Raw genomic sequence first — 24,341 nt, forward strand, 5'->3', positions numbered from 1 at the left:
GAGTGGCAGGATAAGTGAGCTTCTGAAATATTGCCCAGGAATGTGCCAGCAGAAAGAGGCCTTCTTCTGAGGAGGGATGATGGGCTTTGTTTTGGAAGGAGGGGAATGGCCTAGGCAGCTGCTGCTATAGAAGTTGCTTTGCTTTGGTTTCTGTGGCCAATTAGGAAGCAGGGGCTTGAGACAGTTAGGGATCTAATTGAGAGAGGCAGTTCGAGTCCCAGTTCAGTGCTGGCTGTGGAACTTTAATTAGCATGCCTGAGAGAAGAGAAGTAGGAGGTGGGGCCAGATGGCTAAGGCTTGTGGCTGGGGCTCTACGAGGGAGGACTTGAAAGTCTATTTGATCCTAACCTAAAGTACATGAAGAGTGTACATCTGTTCTCCTTTGGCCATTAACCATAGCAAATTTTTTTTGCTGATTTTTCATGGGGATAGAGGGGAAAAGTGTAAGGGTGGAGGGTGGGGAGCAGGCTCTGGGAAAGAATGACGGTAGAGAAGGAAAGAGCAGTTTGCATGTGAGGTTCTCAGCTGCTGTGCTGATTAAGAGACTGCTTTCCTTATTTTTCCCCTCACATTCATGCTTATACTCAAAAAAATGGGGAAAAGAAGTCCAATTTTTGCTTCTAGACCGTTAGTCTGGCAGAAGGTTAGGAGCATTGCTAGGAGATCCCTCACCCCCATTCCCACAACTTTTACCCCTGACTTTTTCTAGTTTGCTTGAATCAGATAAAATCTAGCCTGAGATATCTGTTACATTAAAAAAGAAAAGGCAGCCAGAATGAAGCCCCAAGTTCTGGTTTATTCATCTGATGTGTCAGACTTTCCACTCTTGCCCTCATTGCTAATTCTTGTGTTAATAATGATATCCAGGGTTATTAGTACTGGTATTCAATCAGCAGACATTTGGTCCTGTTGAAAATGTCCATGGGGAGGCATATGCTGCTGCTGCTGCTGCTAAGTCACTTCTGTGTGACCCTAGAGATGGCAGCCCACAAGGCTCCCCTTTCCCTGGGATTCTCCAGGCAAGAATACTGGAGTGGGTTGCCATTTCCTTCTCCAATGCATGAAGGTGAAAAGTGAAAGTGAAGTCGCTCAGTCATGTCTGACTCCTAGCGACCCCATGGACTGCAGCCTACCAGGCTCCTCCATCCATGGGATTTTCCAGGCAAGAATACTAGAGTGGGTTGCCATTGCCTTCTCCGGGGAGGCATTTGGTCTATGCCAAAATGTTTTTGATATTTGGTCCTGTCCAAAACCATCTGGCATGAACCAAATACACTCATGGACATTTTGGACAGGACCAAATTTCAAGGGCCTTTGGCATGGAGCAAATGTATTATGGATCAAATGTCTTATAGACGTTTGGACAAGACCAAGTGTCCTGCAAGTGTTGTATTCCACTCTTCGTACCATGACTTTTTTTTTTTTTTTCATGACTTTAAAAAAAAAAAAAATAATTTGTGTAGATTAAAAAATACAAACTATTCATTTGTTTCTTCAAATTTTTCTTTTTAGCCTTTGAGAAATGTATGAAATTATTGCCAAAGGGTGTTTTGATTCGGTTTCTGATTAGGTTATTAAAATAAGATTAGCTTCTCTGATGAGGTTGGTAAAATAAAATTATTTTCTCTAGCCTTCCTTTCCATCACAGGATAGCTGAACACCCCTGGTGCTTCCAACCCCTGGTTGGAAGGACAGCAGCCTCCCTGTCAGCTGGCCCACAGGACCGAAAGTGAAAACTGAAGCAACTATCACCATATCAAAACCCAAGTCCAGATCACTTCCCTGTCCCAGAAGTTCCAGAATCCTATCCCAAATCTGCCTCTCTCCAGTCCTCAGCAAAGAGAAATGATTTAGAAATCACTTGGGATACTTTACTCATCATGCATGTGGCTTCCCTGTTGGTTCAGATGGTAGAGTCCATCTGCAGTGCAGGAAACCTGAGTTCGATTCCTGGGTCAGAAAGATCCCCTAACAGGCAAGTTTGGCTTTGGAGTACAAAATGAAGCAGGGCAAAGGCTAACGGAGAAAGGAATGGCTACCCAGTCTAGTTTTCTTGCCTGGAGAATTCCAACAGAGGAGCTTGGCAGGCTATTGTCCATGGGGTTGCAAAGAGTCTGACACAGCTGAGAGGCTTTCACTTTCACCCATCATGTATAATAGAGCACTTTTTACACTTTTTTTTTTTTTACTTTTTACACTTTTGACCTGTGCATGATCACTTACCTGTCCCTGTTTTCCACTTTATATTTTACAAATATAAAGTCTAGTATATGTAATTCATACAAAGATGACATGACATAAAAAGCCACACTTCAAGTAAACAGCTAAGTTAAAAAATATTTTTCTTTAAATCAAGGGGTCACTGCAGCCAACAGAGAACATCCGAAATCTCAGTCCTAGAAATAATAATGTTTCTTTTATTTAGTAGGTAAATCATTTCCATGCTTAAAGTCCATATGAAGTCCTTCATGATGGACACTACTGGTTGCATACCTGGTACCCACTCCTTGCTTCCTTGTTATGAGAACCCTGCTTTTCTTTTCAGGTATCTACTCTTCCCCTGTATTGCTTAGCAGAGTGCATCCTCAGCTCCTAGAAATATCCTATTGGATCCCAAGTTAATTATGATAATCCCATTGCACTTTCTGGTGCTTGGTTTATAAATGACTGGAGAACGTTGAAACAAGTGTCCTTGTAAAATGGGACTTATTGCAAAAGGACTGAACCTAAATGCAATTTTAAGGGAAGGAAGAAGATACTCTTTAGGGCACTGACCAGACATTAGGTAAAAGCAGAGATTTTTTTTCAAGCTGGTGAGGTCAGCATGGATCTTAATTTATTTCTCATGCTTTGCTTAGACAAGATAATGCACTTAGTACTGCTTGGTTGGTCTCAAATGCTTGGCCGGCTCTCAAAGACCATTTGATTTGGGGAAAGGATAGAACAGGGTGTTCCCAGCCAGCCTTATCAGGACCAGACAGTACTCAAAACTGCAGCCTCAATTGTGTATGTGCCTTTTGTGAAAGCTTTAAAAGGCTGGATCTGCTTACAGAGCCATTAACGACAGGGTCCCCAAAGTCACCTTACTGGGATGGCTGTGTATCTGTCTCCTAAGTGCACACCAGTCATTAAGCAGGGGTTTTTCAATCTTAACCATTTCTACCCCGTGACATACTTAATAGATGCGAGCAGAATTACAAAAACTGTATGGAAATTCAGCAATCTACTCTGAAACGGGATGGTCATAGGAGGCGACTTACAGGAAGTGAGACTTTTCATCCTCACATTCACTCATGAACTAAATTTTCTCAACCAGTTTTCCTCATTTGAACCACAACACACAAGTGATTTGAGTGACTGTTTTCTCAAATATTTTCTCATTCCAAGAATGGTATATAGCCAGTGCTATTCTTGATGCATGGGAGAGAAGTTAATTCAAAGAGTGGATGGTGGGACATTAGGACCTAATCCTCTCATGGAATTGCATGCAGTTCATTTATATTTATTGTGTGCCTACTGTATGCAAGGTACCACTCTTACAGGTGTTGGTTATACAGTAGTAGACAAAACGAAGTCCCTGCCCGCATGGAGCTTCCACTCTAGTGGAGGATTCAGATTCAGGATAGATGAAGATGTGAAAGTGAAGTAGCTCAGTCGTGTCCGACTCTTTGCAACCCCTGCATGGGATTCTCCAGGCAAGAATACTAGAGTGGGTTGCCATTTCCTTCTCCATGGGCCAGGGATCAAACCTGGGTCTCCCGCATTGCAGGCAGACGCTTTAACCTCTGAGCCACAAAATCTAAATATATAATGTATATGCTATATACATGAAGAAAAGATGGAATCTGAATAGCAAAAGGGAAGGAGAGGTCATTTTACATGGCCAGGGGAAGACAGGCCATTTGGAAATGAATTAAGGGATCTCTCTCCAACTGGAAGGGCTAAAAGGGCAGGTTGGCCCCGACTCTGACCACCAAACCTCATAATTCTTAAGCTTTCTTGTCCTCAGGGCCATGGTCAGACCACACCTTTAAGGGGGCAGATGGTCCTGGAGTCAGGTGTCACTTAGGATCAATCAACGTATAACTAAGACATATCCAATTTTTTAGCTATTATCAATTATAACTTGGTTTCCTAATTTAAATTTCTCCAAAAGCACAGCCCAAGTCAAACATTTACAGCATATGTGCTAAGTTGTGTCTGATTCTGCAACCCCATGGACTATAGCCCGCCAAGGTCCTCTGTCTGTTACTCTTGATTATCCCAGCAAGAGTTCTGGAGTGGGTTGCTATTTCCTTTTCCAGGAACTTCTGTAGAGAATGTAGTTATTTGGGAAGTGATTCTAAATAGTTCCCTGAGGGGACAGAGATTGTACTGGAAGAAGGGAACAGTCAATGGAGTGTGAAATTACTGCTTTAGGCAGTAGGGGCTCAACTCCACAGGGACCACTGAAGCCTACAGAACAGCTTCCAGAATTGTCCATCTACCAGATAGGAGGTTGGGACATCTGTCCAATGGCTCCAATTCTCCTTTAGTCGAGAGTTGTCTCTAGGGGCTTCAACTAAACTCCTTCTTCCAGGAGAAACTAGGTGGGCAGAGTGGGCTCCTGTGGTTTTAGAGAAAGTCTTGAGATGGAAAAACAGGGAAAGGCAGGGGTACATGTGAGGTGAGACTGTCCATCACAGGGGCAGCTGTGGCATGGAGGATGTAATGCTGTGAAGACATATTTCTCTCACTTGCAACACTGAGTTCTGACTAATAGTTTAGGATGAGTTGAGGGACTTGAACTTCACACTTTTAGTGTTGGCACTGCACACTTCTGGAACTCAGCTTCTTCCTCTGTTAAATGAAGGAGGTGGACCACACAAGTTTTGAGGAGCCCTCTAGTGATTCTGTGACTTGAACCCACCTTTCTACTTACCATGATCATACTATGAATTTCAACATCAACCACCTTGCAATCCACTCCTTCCCCTTTTTAAACAGCAGGCCACCCAGGTGGTAAGGGGGAGACTAGAATTTTTACATGGTCAGACAATTCTCATTCCACTTGAAAGCACAGACTTCAAGTTACATTTTCCTCTTTCTTTAAACCATTCATTTAATAAAATTTTACTGCATGCCCACCATGTGTCAGGCACCATGTTAGACTCTGGTATACAGAAGGGAAATAAAATGACAAAGTCTTTGTCCTTTTGGAGTTTACATTTTAGTAGAGAGGGACATATAGGATGAAGGTTAGTTGTTGCTGGGGTCTTTCCTGATGACCTTCATTGGTGCAGTAGATGTCTGCATGTCAAGTTCTGCAACTTTTCTCTCTTCACAGAAGACCTTTCCCCAATCCTCTCTCCTCTGACTCTTCTATTTATAGCTGGGGTCTTGTGAGGCAGGTTGTATTTTCCAAAGATGGTTATAAAAGATTTCTCCCTCCACATGATCACCTTATAATGTGATGTCAATACTCCTCTCACTCTCTCTTCAAGAGCTGGGGACTGTGCTCTCTCCCTCTGAATGGGTGGGTTTGTGACACTGGGAAAAATGATGTTATTTGACTTCTGTGGCTAAGTCACTAAGGGTGATGAAGCCAGTCAGGACCCTGACAGATATTTGCATACCCCTGTTCTCACTAAAATTCTTCCCAATATCCAAGAGGTGGGAACAACCCAAATGTCCATCAACTAAAGAATGGATAAACAAAATGTGGTACTTTTGTACAATGGAATATTATTCAACCTTAAAAAGGAAGGACTTACATGACGTACCTAGAATAATCAAATTCATAAAATAGAAAGTAGGATGATGGTTGTTAAGGACTGCAGGGAGAAGAAAATTATGAATTTTTTATTGAGTGTAGAGTTTCACTTATGCAAGATGAAAATGTTCTGGAGGTGGTCTGTACAACAATGTGAATATACTTAACACTACAGAACTGTACTCTCAAAAATAGTTAAGATGAAAATTTTTAGTTTTTTTTACCATAATTAAAAAGAAAAGGTGATACAGAGCTTCTGCCTTGCTTGCTGGGAAACTTTCACTAGAGTCCTGAGCCACCATGAAAGTTGTACAAATACCCTGAGGCTATCATTCTGTGAGGAAGCCCAAACTTGTGTACAAAGAGGTACCACATGAACAAACCTGATACTACCTGAACAAAGATAGCTGGCCAGCCCAGCTATTCCACCCACCCATCTCACTACAATCTCATGAGAGAGGCTGAATCAGATCTGCCTAGCCAGGCTTTCTCCAAATTCCTGACCCAAAGGAAACTTGAAAAAAAATTGTTCCTTTTAGTTACTAGATTTTGGTATAATTTGTTATGCAGCAATGGCTAAGCAGACTCCTTGTCTCAATCTCTCAATCTGGCCACAGGCAGAAAGGGATTAAGTAGCTCTAGCCCATCACTGTGCAGTGGCTGATGGCCTGGCATGTAGATTCAAAGCCCCTGGGAGCGAGCCCTGTATTCATCACTGCAGCAGTTATAGCATCACCCCATAGAACTGTGCTTGGTACATTTCATCTCACAGATATTCACAAAGTACCTACTCTATGCTAGGGACTGTGCTAGAACCAAATGTCTAAAGTATGCTCTTTGCTCATAAGGAGTGTAAGAGGAGAAAACATTCAACTAATAAATTGTGGTAAGTTCGATGAAGGAAAATAACCAGGTACATTTAGGAAGAATTAACAGAGGGACATCATTTAGATTGGAGGAGAGTCAGGGCAGGGGTCTCTGAGACTGGAAGGGTGAGAAGACATTAGCCTTCCTTTCATCAGAAGAACATCGGTAAGAACAATTTAGGCACAGGAGACAGCCCTTGTGAAAGCCTGGAAGCTCCAAAGAACTTGCTGTGAAAAATATACTCAGTGTTTGCCTGCTTCAACTTGCTCAATGGCATAGGTGTGGTCCAGGTCTGCTCCACCAGTCTCTCAACCTGTCTGAACTAGTGCTCATGGCAGGCCGTCCTCCTGCTGCCTGGCAGAAGCCCCACTGTGCAAACATATTACAAGCTTCTGCTAGCATCTCACTGGACAAAGCAGGTCAAATGACCAAGACTAAACGCTGGGATAGAGAAATACACTCCTCCCATGGGGCTGAGAGGAAGGGGTACACATACTTTTGCAAACAATCCTAAATGTCTTTCAAATGTCCTGTATTTCATATTATGACTGTGGCCTGGGCTCCCTCCTTTTATCTGTGCTAGCACCTTTGTAGATGGTACTGGCACCAACTAGACTGTTCTTCCTGACACTTTCAGCTGTGATATTGGCTCTCGTCTGGTCCCCCCAAACATCCACGTCCATCAATCATCCCATGCCAGTGCCTTGTTTGATTCCCCATCCTCATCAGTCTGCCCCATTCTGCAGCACTTAACTGCCCATGCCAGCTGTATCCGGCTATGACAAGGAAATCTGATAAAAATGTAGGATGCTGGCAAAAATCATTTCAAGGAGATAAATTAAAGTAAAATTGCCCAGGCTGATTAAAATGCTGATGAAGAACTGAACTGGAACAGTATAATAAAACTCACTTATCTTATAGAGATGTCATGAAAATTAGCTAGTTGGTATTCATGGTCTGAATACAAAAGAAAAATTGTTATTGATTTACATATAATGTCTCTGTTGCGTCTTCCAAAAGCCTCCTCAACTAATATATAACAGGGAATGGCAAAACCAAATTTTGAGTTTAGGATTCATCCACCTTAGTTTTATTTTATATTTGCCAATTGAAAAATAACATCAGTGGTGGCAAAGATAACAATCCTCCTCCTGACAATGGGAAGGAAAGAAGCAGAGAGAGCTGGCTTTGGACCGAGACATTTTAAAGAATTCCAGGGTATATCATAAAACACCATTGCGTTCATAAAGTATGGTTCATTAGGTTTTTGATGGAGTGCTTCAAGGGGCATCTGTTTTCCCTTCTCTTTTCCGCTCTCCTCCCTCCCCGAGTCCATCACCGTTAGAGACCATTTCAGGGTAAATTATGGCCTGTTCTCCAGCCTGATTATTCCGAGCCTATTTGGCTGGGCTGCCATCTTCCGCCTGCCACCCGGCATTGCTCCACCCCTCAGCTTCTTAGCCCTGACCTCTGAGAGCACAAGGACAGAGACAAGGGGAGGGACTCAAGCCAATTCATTGTGCCTCTCAGTGGTGATGCTGGTAAGAGATTTGCGGGAAAGGAGACTGGAGTCCAGCCTTCTTAGCAGAGGCGGGAGAGGGAGGCCAGGCCTGCAGCTGCCGGTCAGCACTACCGCATATTTAGGGGCAAAACCTCTTTGCCCTCAAGCCTGCCTTTGTGATGTTACTGAGCAAGGCTTTCCAGTGTGTTTGGGATTTTTTTCAGAGTTGAATGATATTATGCTGTAATGATAATGGTCATAATTAGAAGAGGACACGTTCAGTGAGTGGGTTCTAGGCACTGTTCAGAGTTCTTTAGTGAATGTTCTCATTTAATTTCCACAAAGACTCTAGAGGTGGGAACTGTGCTTATTTTACAGATCAGTAACGAACTTGCCTGGGCTTCTCTGGTGGCTTAGGGGTAAAGAATCTGCCAGCAATGCAGGAGATGCAAGTTCAATCCCTGGGATGGGAAGATTTCCTGGAGGAGGAAATGGCAACCCATTCCAGTAATTTTGCTCGGAAATCCCATGGACAGAGGAGCCTGGTAGGCTACAGTCCAAGGGGTCAAGAAAAAGCCAGACATAACTGAGCAACTAAATAATAACCACAACAATTGAACTTGCCCAGGGTTTTGGTGCGGAGCAGCAGCAGACACTGTGGAGAGAAGAGCCACCTGTTCTCCACCCCTCTTGGGGCTGCATTGCCAACCCCTTCTCTCCCTGAAGCACAGAAGCTCATGTGCTTGTTCCGATCACCCTTTCCCACCTCCATGGAGGAACTCACTCCCTGCCAGCCCCTGCCCACCTGCTTGCTTGTGTGATTTCCCTGTGTGCATCACGGCAGCTGCCTCCACAGCAGAGCCTTGGCTCAGCCTCTCTGCAGTAACACAGCACACTGGTAGGTCACACTGGTTTCGAATCCAGACTGTCTGGACTGTAGTCTTGCTCCTAGTGCTTCTGTCCTCCGTGGCCTTAGAAAGTCACTCAGGTTCTCTGTGCCTCAGTTTCCTGAAGTTAATAATCAGACTCCTGTCTAAACGTCCTAAGAAGGTCAAATGAGATAATGCACTTGGAGCAGCGTCAGATCCTTGGTAAATGCTCAATAAGTACTAGCTATTATTACTTCCCATTGTGTACTTGCCACTGTTCTGGGACTTAAGGGGCATGAAAAAGTCTGGGATCAAAAAAATTTGGAAGTCTCCAGCAACCTTATGTTTTTCTGGGCTGCTCTAACCATTAGTCCTGTTTCAGGCACATTATATTTAGGCTAAAGTGTACACTAATTTGGGACTCTCATCACTGTTTATAACATATAATGTGTTCTGAGTTTCAGAGACTTTTTGGAAAGCCCAGTTACTGAGGTGAGCTGAGTAGTCTGGGGACTGAATAAGAGAGGTGCTCATTTCTTATTGACAAGACTAGCAAGGCTCCTACAGACCCTGAGAGTGGGGCCTCTCAGCCCATTGGAGATGTCAAATGGTGGCACCATGTGAGGTTAAGGAGCAGGAAGAAAGGGAAAGCATTTGCTGAGTAGGAACCACCCGACTGTGCTTCATTAGTTTGTTTGGCTGCATTTGAAAAGCTGCATTCTGCCTGGGTTACAGAAAGGATAAACCTTGATTCCTATCCATTTTAAATATTGGTTAGACTCAGCAGTGTCATTGTTCACTGGGTGAACACTCAGAGTGAAGTGAGAAGTGAACACTCACTGGAAGTCAAGAGTAAGATTTTTGGAATTAGGGAGCCCTGGGTGAAAGACCAGGCTCTGCCACTCTATTAGCCTTGTGATGGGAAAGCCTTCATTTCCCCTTTTGTAAAATGGGGGTAAGAGTGGTACTTATCTCACAGGTTGTTCAAGTGAGATACAGGTGTAAGTTGCTTTCAGCACAGTGCCTGGCATGCAGGAAGTTTGTAAATCATGACAGCTATTATTACATCATTTTTTTGGGTAAAGTTGCAAGGTCTCTGCTGATAGGACTTCTGGGAGAGGGGAAGCCAGGAAAGGGATGATGAAGGACAAGAAAGATATCCCTGCCGGCCACCTGCCCATGACTGTGGTTCATGTGATCAGTGACATGAAGCTACTGCAATGAAGCAAGTGACTGCAGATGGACAGGGGTCTTTCCACTGCAGCCAAGTGGGTTTCTTTAATTTTTTTTAAGATTTTTTTTTTTTTGACGTGGACCATTTTTAAAGTCTTTATTGAGTTTGTTACAATATTGCTGCTGTTGTATGTTTTGGTTTTTTGACCTGGAGGCATGCCTGATCTTAGCTCTCTGACCAGGAATCAAACCCACACCCTCTGCACCCCCTGTGTTGGAAGGATAAATTTTTTTTTTTTAACTTTTTATTTTGTGATGGGGTATGGCTGATTAGCAAGGTTTTGGTAGTTTCAGCCCAACAGTGAAGGGACTCAGCCATACATGTACATGTATCTGTTCTCCACCAAACCACCCCTCCCATCCAGGCTGGCACATAACATTGAGCAGAGTTCCATGTGCTACACAATAGGTCTTTATTGGTTATCCATTTGAAACATAGCAGTGTGTACATGACCTTTCCAAAGTCCCTAACTACTCGTTCTCCCCCAGAAACCATAAGATCATTTTCTAAGTCTGTGAGTCTCTTTCTGTTTTGTAAGTTCATTTGCAACATTTCTTTTTAGATTCCATGTATAAGTAAGTTAGCCACCCAGTCGTGCCGGACTCTTTGTGACCCCATGGACTGCAGCCCCCGAGGCTCTACTGCCCATGAGATTTTCCAAGCAAGGATACTGGAGTGAGTTGCCATTTCCTTCTCCAGAGGATCTTCCCGACCCCAGGGATTGAACCTGGGTTTCTTGCACTGCAGGCAGATTCTTTACTGACTGAGCTACAAGGGAAGCCAATTCCACATATAAGGTATGTCTTATGATATTTCTCCTTCTCTGTCTGATTTAGTTCACTCAGTGTGATACTCTCTAGGCCCATCCATGTTGCTGCAAATGGTATTATTTCATTCTTTTAATGGCTGAGTAATATTCTATTGTTTATATGTACCACATCTTTACCCATTCCTCTGTCAATGGACATTTAGGTTGCTTATATATCTTGGCTATTGTAAATGGTGCTGCAATGAATATAAGGGTGCATACATCCTTTCAGATCATGCTTTTCTCTGGGTATACGCCCAGGAGTAAAATTGCAGGGTCATATGGTAGCTCTAGTTTTGGGTTTTTAAGGAACCGCCATACTGTTTTCAATAGTAGTTGTACCAATTTATATCCCCAACAACAGTGCAGGATGGTTCTCTTCTCTCCACACCCTCTGGAAGGAGACATCTTAACCGTTGGTCCAACAGGGAAGTCCCAGGAGGTGGGTTTCTAAGGCAGACACTTGGTTGCTAACAGTTGAACAAGTTTCTGAGTTAGTACTAATATTTTTCCATTATTTAACCCTTAAGAAAGGATTAGTGCTAGAGAAAGGAGAGGAAAAAGGAGATGCAGCTTAGGGAATTTACTGTCTTTAGTGACTATAGGACCTTGGAAGGAGCATAGCAGGTTCACAATTTAATATCTTTACCTAAATTTTGGTTTTCTCATCTGCAGAGTGAAGACAACCAGCTCCACCTTACAGTGTTATTGCAAGAGTGAAATCAGAGAATGTGTATAAAATGTTCCATGCAATGACTGGCTTACTGTAAACAGCAATGAATGACACTTCTTTTTTTAATGGTGTGCTCTTGTCCTGCCAAACAGGGTGTATAATCTTTTTGGAGGAAACGAAGACTCTGACTAGAAAGAACAAAAAACATTATATAGATTCGTTACCTTGATAAGAGACAAATTTGTAGAGCATATTCCCTTATGGCTGAATTTTGGAACAGGATTTTCCAATCCGTGGGCTCTTTCCCCTATTCCTGGCAACATGGTACTCTAAAAAGTTTCACTTGCTCATCAGATTACTCATTAATTATGGCCTATTTAACTGGAAAGAGTCAGTAAAATGGTATTGCATTTCAGCTTAATTTAGTAGTTTGCAGTAATATTTTGAGGACTGTCACTTACTGTTTCTGCAGGTAAGTAAGCTTTAAAATGAAAGACAACAAAGTAGTTTTAATCACTCTGCTTTATTGAAACAGGTGCACTGGAATACCCTAGAGAGTTTGTTGAAGCACAAGATGGCTGAGTCCCACTCCCAGAGATTCTGGGGACCACAATCTGAGAACATCTGGTTTAAGCCAAGGCTGATTTCTCTGCACTTTCAGCTGTGATAGTAGTGGGGCTGAAAGATCCCTGCTTGGCTTACGATAAACTTTGTAGATTTTTTTTTAAGTTGCTCAAGCAGTAATTTATAGGTTCTTTATGTTAGGAACATTTTTTTTTTTCTGCCTCAAGAAAAGTTACTCAGAAGGAGTGTAGGAAATAATGGACCATTGACCATATTTTGGGGCACATACAAAAAAATTGATGTCTGTGTTACACATTGGTTAAGAGCTTGGGCTTCGGAGTTGAGAAGACAAGGAACGAGACCAAGATCTACCACTTTCTGGCTCAGTGGCTCTCCACACTGTTTTCTCATCTGTGAAATGGGGTAAAAAATACCATATTCATCACAGAGAGCCAGGCTGAGCTCTGAGTGTTACATAGCAACTTTCCACTTGCTATCTGGGTGGGATGGGAAAGCGGGGGAGGCTTAAGAGGAAGGGGATATAATATGTAATAATAATATAATTATGACTGATATGCATTGTATGGTAAACACCAATACAACATTGTAAAGCACTTTTCTACCAATTAAAAAATAACAATTAAAAAATAAAATACCTATGTTTCTCCCAGGTTTAAAGAAGGAAATGTACATAAACTGCTTAAATAAATGTCAGCAGTTTTTTCAAAGGGATGTAAAAACTCAGTATTGCTTAAGACTGTGAGAGCCACTGTTTGTATTTGTTCATGGCACCCTTTGGAGAGCCTGAGCACAAGTGAATGCATTCTCTCTGAGGTCTAGGTCAGTTAGGTCTGTGAGTCTGGCTAGAGAGGGATTCCAAAGGAGTCTCTCACAAGTTATCATTCCATTTTTTCTAGAAAATTCAGATTGAAGAGTTTTGTTCTCTATAATAAAAAAAAAACACAATAAACTCATTGGCTATTTGTTAATAGACTGTGTATGCTTTTAACTTAATGAGTAATTTGGGGTTTATCATTAGTTACTATTAATCCATGAGCAACTTTGCCTTGTTTAGAACATTTTAGGATGGATGCAAGAGCTTGAGAACTTTAGGGATCATCTGGTTTAATCCTTTCAGTTGACAGATGAGAAAATTGTGAGCCTTTGAGGTCAAGTGGATAATTTGGCTGAGGACACAACCACAAATTTAATTTCTACTGGATGCTACCTAAATGCTCTCAGAAAGAATGGCTTATGATGAACTATTCTAAAACCACAATTGTTTTAGTCTCCTGCAACATGCAATTTGTCTATATCTAACACACCCTACAAGAAGGTAAATTCATTTAATTTCCCAGGGTTACACTATGAAACAAATTTCACTCATCAGAAAATTTCATGGAATAAAATAGCCGTTTTATAAGTGCATTATTGAAACTGTTTCATAACCACAACATGCAATTGGTAGCACATGCTTTGAAGACTTCCAAGTCAAAATGATCATGGGGCTTCAACGTCTCATTTTTTTCCAGGTGTAAGTATACACTGGACTGTTTTCCGAGGAATATCTTGACCCTTTCTCCAAGTGCTCATTTTTGCACCATAAGTGTCATTTTCTCTACAGATTTTCAGTTGGTTAATTTTTGGTAAAAGCAATTTCAACTCATTTTTCATGTGATTGGTTAAAGTAAGGGATTTGTACTCCTATTCTCATAGGAGAGCTTAACTTCCAACCTTCAGCTGCCAATGTCTTATGAAAAGCTTGACAATGAGAAATATATATGGAGTTTTGCCTGAAGGTTATGTAGTTCACTCATTACTTTATAAATACTGATAGTGACGATGATGATGATAGAAATTGTTAAGAATATACTATGTGTATCTTCCCTGGTAGCTACACTGGTAAAGAATCTGCCTGCAATGCAGGAGACCCTGTTTCGATTCCTGGGTTAGGAAGATCCCTGGAGAACTCCAGTATTCTGGCCAGTTGTCCCCCAAGTTCAGCATGCAACACATCACTTGAGGGCTTGTTAAAATACCAGTTGTTTCTAATTCGGTAGTGATCTGAGAATTTACATCTCTAATAAATTCCTAGGTGATGCTGATTCTGCTGGTTTGGGTGTTCAAGAACTACTGCTTGCCATAAACATAGGAGGTCGGTGTTTCAATCTGTATTTGATAGATGAAGAAACAGGCATTGAAGTTATATAATTTGTTTAACACATAGCTAATAATTGGTGAGTTGGGATTTGCAAACTTGCCTCTTTGATTTCGAAGTCTGTAATCTTAATTTCTGTGCTAGTTGGTTTTGCAATAAGACTTTCTTTCTGGGCAGAATAGTAGGATAGGACTTGATTTCTCCCAATATTGAGGTTCAAATACATTAAAAAGTGTGGAAGTTTTGAGATGGTTCTCATTAAAACCAGACTGTTGGGCAGAATCATATGATCCCTAGAGGAAATTTATCAGGAAGGCAGAAATAACTAGATTGGTGAACATGTCCTTTATGTCATAGGCTATGGGACAAAGGGGAATCTTGGGTCCAGCTGAACAATGTGTCCAATCATGGAATTTGCCTTCACTAGTCTTCTTTATTGGGGCTGTTCTGACAGAACTGGATTCTGTGTATAATTTGAGAGTGATCTCGTGCTTAGGGACTTATGCTCTGAGATAGCCTCTATTGAACATAGAGAAATGGCATCTCATTATGTCATAGTACTCCGACTTCCATTTTCATCTGAGGAAGCAGTGATCAGGCGCTAGGGACTGTAGACAGTATTGATGAAAGGGATGGGGTTGGTAAGAAGCACAAGTGTCTGGGGAAGACTCTTGTCACCGTGAAACTGTACAAGCGAGGAAAATGGCTCTATTATGTAACTGGTGAAGTCCTTGAGTCATGAAGATCAACTTTACTGCCTACCATGAAAGTGAAAGTCACTTAGTCATGTCAGACTCTTTACAACCCCATGGACAATACAGTCCATGGGCTCTCCAGACCAGAATACTAGAGTGGGTAGCCGTTCCTTTCTCCAAGGGATCTTCCCAACTCCGGGATCAAACCCAGGTCTCTGGCATTGCAGGCAGATTCTTTACCAACTGAGCCACCAGTGAAGCCCAAGAATACTGGAGTGGGTTGCCTATCCCTTCTTCAGCGGATCTTCCCGACCCAGGAATCAAACCAGGGTCTCTTTACCAGCTGAGCTACCAGGTAAGCCCACCTAACCATGAAACGGAATTAATTAAAACAGCATTCCAAACCCACTTCTGTAGAAGGCTACCTCAGAGGCCATTAGTGATCTTCCAATTTTACCACCTTACAATCATCCCACTAAAACTCAGATTCACTGCAGTGGGCACAGAAAACTTTCAAGACAACTGGGATAGGACTATGAGATGGGGTGGAGGGTCAAACTGTCCTGGAATGAGGCTGAGAGGTGGCCCCTGAGTTCCCTCTCCACCAGCAGATAGAAGAGGATTCATTTATAGACATAAATATCCCCAGAGGTTGCTAGAAATATGTAGAGAAGGGGAAGCCTCCACTTTCTGATAATCTGAAAAGTGAAATCTCAGAATCACTCTATTTCAGGGTGTAAAGTGAATCATTTATTGTTTATTTCACTTTCAGGTTGATGGAGACTGCCATATAGCAGTCATGTAATGTTCAACCCCTGAAACAGGGCAAGAGTTCCAGCCTCTGAAGTTAATTCTGCTTTGGTGCTTAATGTTGTCTTCAGTACCCCATTTATGAGTGCCATTCTCTGAACGGCCAGCATGATTCTATAGTGCTGACCAGAAACTTTGTTCAGGTTTTTACGTAACAGCTTATAGAAACACCAAAATGAAATTTTTGGCCAACGAAACATATGTGAATGGACAATTTGAAGTTTGATTCATCCTTCTTTGGTTTCTGGAGTCTGAGTCAGATTTGCCACTTGTGAATAGCAATTGAGCAAGATTTTTTTTATCATACCTTATTGAGCATGTTACCATTTTTCCTTTGTATATTTATATACCTTTCTTCTGTTATTTGGTGTACACTTTCCTACCCATATAACTATTTTGAAAGAAGAGGGAACATGTACAGAAATGGAAAAAAGGGAGGGTAGAAAATAGGTAGAGGAGAGGAGAAAGGAACATTACCTATTTTACAGAAGACGTTTACATAGAAAAGCTTAATGATGTATTAATAAATAACCCAGTCCTAACGTGAGGTGACATCCCAATTTAACATGAAATATAGATGAGATAGCTTTACCATCTGAGCCACCAGAGAAATGCAGACCTGGGTTCAATCCCTGGGTTGGGAAGATCCCTGGAGAAGGGAATGGCTACCCACCCCAGTATTCTTCCCTGGAGAATTCCATGGACAAAGGAGCCTGGCAGGCTACAGTCCATGGGATTGCAAAGAGTTGGGCATGATTGAGCGACTAACATAGATATAGCTAATAAACTGTTGTTTTGCAAAATATACAGCAGTGATGAGCAGTGTATAAAATGAACCAAACTGAATCAATGGGAAATAATGATTGATCGATTTACTCTCAGAGAAAAGTAGATGTGCATTTTCTATGATACTGCTGTCCAAAGAGGGCAATGTTTCTTAGGGCAAAACACGTAACAGCACCAAGTATGGTCATTACCAGATCATTTGTTGAAATTAGAATGCTGTTAGCAGCAACCTTCAGAAGGTTGCTGAAAGTCAGCTTTAGGCTGACTTAGGGGACACGAAGCCCGTCCTTGAGCCCAGCTAGGTTACAGTTGAGTTACATTCATATATGTGAATAATTAATTCTGCCTGAGGGAATCCAGCATATCTTCATAGCAGAGGGAGCCTTTAAATTACTCTTAATGTGAAGGTCTTCAGGTAAGGCTGAATAGAGGAAGCTATATACAAAAGGCAGCGGCATCAAAGCACTCGGTTGTTGGGACAATCTTACAGCATTTCGTACCACTTCACTAGAACATGGAATTAGGCAGGAACATGTGCCCAGAACCCGAGGGCATCAGGCTTTCAGAAAAGTTGCTGATAGTAGTAGCTCTTCTTCTTTCACCTCATAATCAGTCACTTCTTTGTTCTCTCACAAACCTGAAGATTCCCATAGAGCCTTCCTCCCTTATACCTCCTCTTAAGTTCTCTTACTATTCACTTTATATTGACTGAGTAGTTCTAAGTTATAACCAACAAGCTAGATGCTAATTTCAATATAGCTGGTTCATCCAAATTTGAAAATGGGTTGGTTTGCTATGGGGTTTGTCTGCCATAATCACTGGAGTTGTTACCTTTGGGACATCTCTCTTTTGGAAATACTGCTGAGAAAATTTTGTAATTCAGATACTTCTCTAAATAAATGTTACTATGAATCAATCACTTTTGTGTTCTTATTCTGCGGATGTTATTGAGGCTTAACTGATTATCACTGTCTTTACTGAGCTGAGCTCTCTGTCAGGTTCTCACAGGTGGAAGACAAGCCATCCAAAGCAAAAAGGTCAGCTGTAGGCCAAAGATGGGCTTTCAGTCAGAAGGGGAAGACTGGCACGCCTGACATGTCCAGGTCACCATTTTAGAATGTTATGATTACCATTTTGATATACTGCCATAAAAGCATAGTAGTTGAAATGTTCTATTAACCACCTGTTGGGAGTTTTATATGATTAGGTTAAATGTGCGGAAAAAATGAGACATTCTTTAAGAAGTAATTTTGTAGGAAAAGTCAGATGTACAAGGCAATGTCCATTTATTGTGACACCTTTCACAAAAGGTTTTATTTGGCAAATGGCAGTACTACTCCACTGAGGTAGATAATAGCGACTGCTCTAAAAAACTCAGGTGGAAATTGTACTGTTATTATCTACTAGGTCCTAGGCATTCGTTCATAATATGGCTAATTCTTTTAAGCCTACAAGGTGGATTTTTATTATCCTCATTTCCACTGATGAGCAGACAGACTCAGAGGTTGACTGACACAAAGCCAGGCAACTGAAAGAAAAAGCCAATGTTCTGCCTCTTTCCAAAGTTTCTACTTTTCCCTATTATGTCGATGTTCCCTAAAAGCAACAATAGGCCTGCATCAAAGTTATCACAGGATTCTAGTCTGTTTAGGATTGTTCTCCTAACTCTGTCAGCAAAAGCCAGAAAGGTGGTAGTGCTTCCAGGAGACTAAATAAAAGCAAGGGGAAAGCCAGTACTACAAACATTCCCTGCTGCTGCTGCTAAGTCGCTTCAGTCGTGTCTGACTCTGTGCGACCCCATAGACGGCAGCCCACCAGGCTCCCCCGTCCCTGGGATTCTCCAGGCAAGAACACAGGAGTGGGTTGCCATTTCCTTCTCCAGTGCATGAAAGTGAAAAGTGAAAGTGAAGTCACTGAGTCATGTCCGACACTTAGCGACCCCATGGACTGCAGCCCACCAGGCTCCTCCATCCATGGGATTTTCCAGGCAAGAGTACTGGAGTGGGGTGCCATTGCCTTCTCCAACAAACATTTCCAAATACATAAGTATCCCAAAACACATAAAAGAAGGTAGAAGAGTAAATGATGTCCTGTCAGAATAATTTAAGAGTGATCTTGGTTTTAATTTTGCAGGGTATTTTTATCTTCCTCTCACCCTTTACTTTTAAACTGAAGCTTCTAAAAACATTCAGTTGGAAGCCCTCCAAAAAGAAACAGTATTCTTTCTTATACTGCTGATTAAAGTATAACCTGGTAAGTTTTCTAAGGGCCAAAGTGGCAGTGACAAAAGCTTTTATAAACTGGCATACTCTACAAGAGCATTTCCACCTTCAAGAATTCACCTTAAGGAAATATTAAGAACACATAAAAGATTTAACAACACAATGTCCTTGAAAGCAGTTTATTAGTGAAAAATTGGAAACACCCTAAGAACAGCAGTTTAACAAAATGTGGCACAGGGGATGAAACACCATGCAGCCATTAAGAAAGATATAGAAACACATTCTGACACGGCAAGATAGTCATGGCACCGTCAAGTGAAAAAAAAGTTACAAAACAGTATGTACAACTTGATCCCATTTTTAAAAACCTACAAAAGCAGAGAAGAATCTCTAAGTCTATACACCTAGGTAACAGTAGCGCTCCCTGGATGGTGGAATTGTGATTTTTATCTTTATATCCTTTTTTCCCTCCTTTTTTATCAATGCACTTATGACTTGTATTTTTTAAAAAAGCACTTGCAATTCTTAGAAGGTCTCCTTTAAAATACAGAGAGCAGAGCTTAGCAGCCCGAGCACCAGGATGGTCATGTTAGTCTGATATGACTTTAATGACGTCAAACTGTGACTGTGCAGAGTGGAAATGTGGGTGGTGGTAATGCTTACCCTTCTTCAGACAAACACATCCATCCCTAGAAACCCTTCACATCAATCAAGTACAGGCATTCTAAGTAGTACTGTCCTTTCTTATAGGAAGGATACCTTATACCTTCACACCCACTTGTAATGCAGCCCAGAGCAAGGCTCCTCTACACTTGAGATAAACGTTGTTGGTATACAAAAGGCAGGGAGAATTTTCAAGTGATGTCAGATAGCAGGCCTGAAGGTAAAAGGCACATTATCTTTATTCTACTCAAGCCAGTCTCAAACTTAGGAGGGTAATCACCTAAACGGCCTGTAAAGACAGAATGCTGGGTCCTACTCCCAGAGTTGGTTTCAGTGGAACTTGGATAAGGCTTAAGAGTTGCATTTTTTTCTTTCTTTGACAAATATTGAGTATATACTCTGTGCCAGGTCTCATGCTGAGAGTTGGGAATTTAACTGTGATCCAAAGAATTAACAGTCTCAATCTCAGGAGCCTACATTCCAGAGTGACAGATACATACATACTAAACAAATAATTTAAAGTAACTAATTACAATTAGTACTAGAACACAGTAAAGATCAGAATTCAGTTTTTGTCTTGAAATGTATTTAAAAATGTTACATGGGAGAACTAAGACTAGTTTTATAGCCCCTTGAAGACAACATGTACCAAAAAAGGTACTTGGACATACAAATTAACATTTTTAGCAAGTTCCTTGGTGATGCTGATATTGCCTGTCCTGGGGAGTCTCACACTGGGAACCACTTCCCTACTGAGCAGTTTCCCATTAGGATGTGGGAGAAAGGGCATGTGTGCTGTGGACAAATACCACACCCCCACTTCAGTCTCACCACGAGGTAAGGGTCACTTAGCCATCTGGAGAAGGGGTTGAGGCAAAGTTGTGCGGTGCTAAGTCGCTACAGTTGTGTCCGACTCATTGCAACCATATGGAATGTAGCTTGCCAGGCTCTTCCGTCCATGCGATTCTCCAGGCAAGAGTACTGGAGTGGGTTACCGTGCCCTCCTCTAAAGGATCGTCCAGCCTGGGGATCGAACCCTTGCCTCTGATGTCTCCTGCACTGGCAGGCAGGTTCTTTACCACTAGCGCCACCTGGGAAGCCCCTGAGGTAAAGCTGGCTGTAGGTCACATTGCAGAGCCTCCTATTATTAAGGCTTCTCACTCAGACCTGAAGTGCTACATAATACGGAAACATATTTCAAACTTTCAGGTGTTTGGGAGCTAGGGAAGATATTTTTAAGGAATCATTTAAAAAAAGCATGGAGGCAAGCTGGACCTTCCTGGGTAAACAAAGCTGCTGCTTTTAGACCTGTGCTCTTTCATCTTCTCCATGTCCTCCCAAGACCAGCTCCTCCGTTTACATCCTGCTCCTTTGTTCTGGTGGAGAACAGCAGACTATGAGGATGAACTCCAACCCACTAGCGACCCTGGCCTCAGGTTTCCTATTTCTCACATTATTCAGAGTGAGGCACATTCCCATTTCTGAGACCTAGTCTCCTGCAATATGAATTCTTCTGATCAGCACCACAAAAACAATTTAATGCAATGACCTTTTTTGTTAATTACCTTCAGGACAAATAAAAGAGATAATCAGTTACTTCTGTTTGTAAAAAGAGCCTACGATTATTTCCAAGTTTACTATTTCATTCATATATGCATCCTTCACATTACTGTATCTTTAGATTAAGCTCAGGGCCACAGAGATTATTTAAGTAATTCTAAATTGCACCATGAATTAATAGGCTTCCCAAGGTTTTGTTCCATGCCTAAGAACCTACAGACCTTTACCTGAGTAAAAATTAAACCTATGACCTTATAAAATAAGCCCAAACCAAAATAAATCCAAAAGACTCCAAAGAACCAAACAAAACTCCACTAAACTAAAAAACAATAAACATAAAAATAAATTTACATATTGTGCTGGATTTGTGGTGGACAAAGGCACAAAAAAAACCTTTGAACTCTTAACATTATTGAAGGCTACTGTACATTATTGGGTTACAATAAGCAACATTCATTTGATGGAAAGCAGAAGGTTCTGATAAAAATGTACACTGACTGTGGCGAGGTTAAACCTAGATCTTGATCTGATTTAAAGAGGGTGCAAGATACAATCAATAAGGAATAGAACAGAGCATGGACAAAGAAGATGAATCTCTGATTCACAGTTGTAAACAAGGCCAACAGTCAGGAAGCTACAGAAGCTAACAAGGGGAAAAATTTTTACAGCACATTTCTACAGTGTGCCAAGCTTTTTCCCCCAAGTTATCTAACATACAAGATAGTTATAAAATCTACAGGTATAGGTTTTATAGATATTTTATTACTATTTTTAAAACTTTTTTTTTTTGCTATAAAATCCTCACAATAACCTTAAGGTGACATAATTATTATCCCCATTTTACTACCAAGGAAATGGCAGTTTACATGACATCTGAGCTGAAGCTCAAAGAGCACAGTATGTGAAGAAGACTGGATTTGAACCCAGGACAATTTCACTCCACTACTCATATTCTTTCCCTTTTACTACTCTACTTCCCATAAGCCTAATTTACAGTTGCTATTAAAGCTGACCTGATCTTTTTGTATGATCTTCTAAAAGCCTAAATCTGGATTTACATAATAGATGGTGCTCTGGGTTGGCCGTTGAGCTTCCTTTCTGGGGGGAAAAAGCTTCACCCAAGTGGTTTTATGGCTAACTAACCAGTGTGAGCAGCTCTGGGGATTAACAGTATGGAAATTCACAGGGTGAATCAAATCATCTTTCACAACTATAAAACTGCAGAGAAATTTGTCTCAGAATAGAAACGTAACAACTACTGTTAAAATTTGAACTGTAAACTGAATTATAAACATGTTCACCAAGCTCTCAAGAACTCTTAAACACCATTTTAAAACATCTTTTGTGCTTAATATTCATTTTTCAAAGTACCTAAACATGTAATTTTGACACATTAACATTTCCTAAAGAAATTAACTACACCTTTATACTTAACGTGTAAGCCAGATTGAACCACTCTGAGCTGACAGAATGTGCTACGTTCTCTCAGCTCCAGGCCTGGCGTAACTTTTTCCTCTGTCTGGAACACTTCCTCTCCAAACCATCTCCACTACCCAAATTTGAACGAGGTGACTCCCAAAGCTCCAAAGTATCACATTTTCCTTCTATCATGACATTGACTCTGTTATATGACCATTGCTTACTTATTTTTCTGTATCCTCTACCAGTCTTTAAGATCTGTAAGGGGAAGAACTTAGTGCATCTTGGTCAGGATCGTATTCCAAGCTGATCAGCATAGTGCCTAGCACCCAACAAATGTTTGATGAATGAATGACAATGAGAGCAGAAGTCCTGACATGGTAACAATCTGCTGATTCCTAGCAATAGCCCACACAGCAATTTTCTGATTCCAAGTATATTACTAATTGTTTCATTAGTGTGTGAACTAGAGAGCCTGATCAGGATAACCTAAGTTCATTAGTAAATTTTTAAAATTTTATTTGTAGGCTTAAAGTAACCAAAAGTACACTGTTTGCATACAATTTACTCTATAACAAACACAGCTGTGCAAATCCATATTTTTATAAGGATTTCTTGTTGAATAAGAACAAATTCTCTTTACTGTACTATAACATCTTAACACATCCAATTCTGATTATGGATTAAATGGTGCCAACTGAACAATCTTAGAAACATTGGTTCAGTGAACTGAGTTTGTCCCAGATGATTTAGAATCTTAACTGCAAATGTATTAGAGAAATATGGTAATACTTCTTGAGGACTAGTTATTCTTAGAAGAAATCATTCAGTAGTGTTTAATAAAAAGCCCTCAAAATAGCTCACTGAAATAGAATACTGTCATCATTCAATGACTGCTGGAAAATAAGGTAAACATGGTGTAACTAAATTTTGTTTATGAAAACATTCAGAAACATTTTTCACAAAAGAGGTTTATATCCTAGAGCTCTTTTTAAACCAAGTTAAAAACAAATTTTAACTTTATTCTTTGGTTATTAATTATACCTAATAAATGAGTCACTGATACCAATTCACAATAAATTTATTTTACATAAAAGAAAAAGCTTGCCATTAATGAAAAATCCAGTAGAAAACAGTTCTTCTGCTTTAACTTGGGGCTCAAAAGTAGAAGCTACGTATTAGTGAAACCTCAGTAGAAAGAGAATTTTGTAACAAAACATTCTTGGCATGAAAGCTCTAACATAACTTTTGTAATGAAATATTCACCATGCGATTTTATTGGCAGAAAGGCCAGTTTCTGATGGCTGGTATTTTCTTTTCAGTTTTTTAAGACATTAACATGAAAGATACTTAAACCTGCTTTATTAAGAGTTAACTGTATATAAATATGGTATCTTTCAATAGTCCACCTATTTAATTGAGCAGTTCTAAGTAGGTAATTGGCACCCTGCCCTTCTGGTTTCCCCTTTCACCCATTAGCCAGTCTGAATCCATTCCAACGACACTGAAAACAGTGATTACCTACAAAATAAAACATTTCCAGTTATTAACTATATTAATAAATAAATACACAGAAAACTAATCAGATTTAATTTGTTTAAGTTGTAAATTATTCACTATAAACATTTAAATATTATCATAAACAAACACATCACATTATAAACATTATCATCAATGTGAAAGATAAAGGGTTTTATTAGAGGCAGTTTTAGAAATCTAATTATTTAGCAGTTAAAAGCTTTAAATATTTCTGTGATGTT

At 40.8% G+C, this 24,341-nt stretch overlaps 1 protein-coding gene across 2 annotated transcripts in view; it reads right to left on the bottom strand.

The window, feature by feature from the left end:
• Window positions 1–19,104: 19,104 nt before the first annotated feature.
• Window positions 19,105–24,341, bottom strand: part of SH3GLB1 (SH3 domain containing GRB2 like, endophilin B1) — a 45,787-nt gene continuing 40,550 nt past the window's right edge. Inside the window, exon 10 of one of the 2 annotated variants that reach the window (XM_043460769.1) lies at window positions 19,105–24,102. In XM_043460769.1, coding sequence (XP_043316704.1) covers window positions 23,995–24,102 — 108 coding nt within the window. In that variant the 3' untranslated portion in view covers window positions 19,105–23,994. The remainder of the gene's footprint in view (window positions 24,103–24,341) is intronic. The other variant, XM_043460768.1, reaches the window with a different exon arrangement.

Source organism: Cervus canadensis, chromosome 2 (genome assembly GCF_019320065.1).
Source record: "Cervus canadensis isolate Bull #8, Minnesota chromosome 2, ASM1932006v1, whole genome shotgun sequence".
NCBI classification, from domain to species: domain Eukaryota; kingdom Metazoa; phylum Chordata; class Mammalia; order Artiodactyla; family Cervidae; genus Cervus; species Cervus canadensis.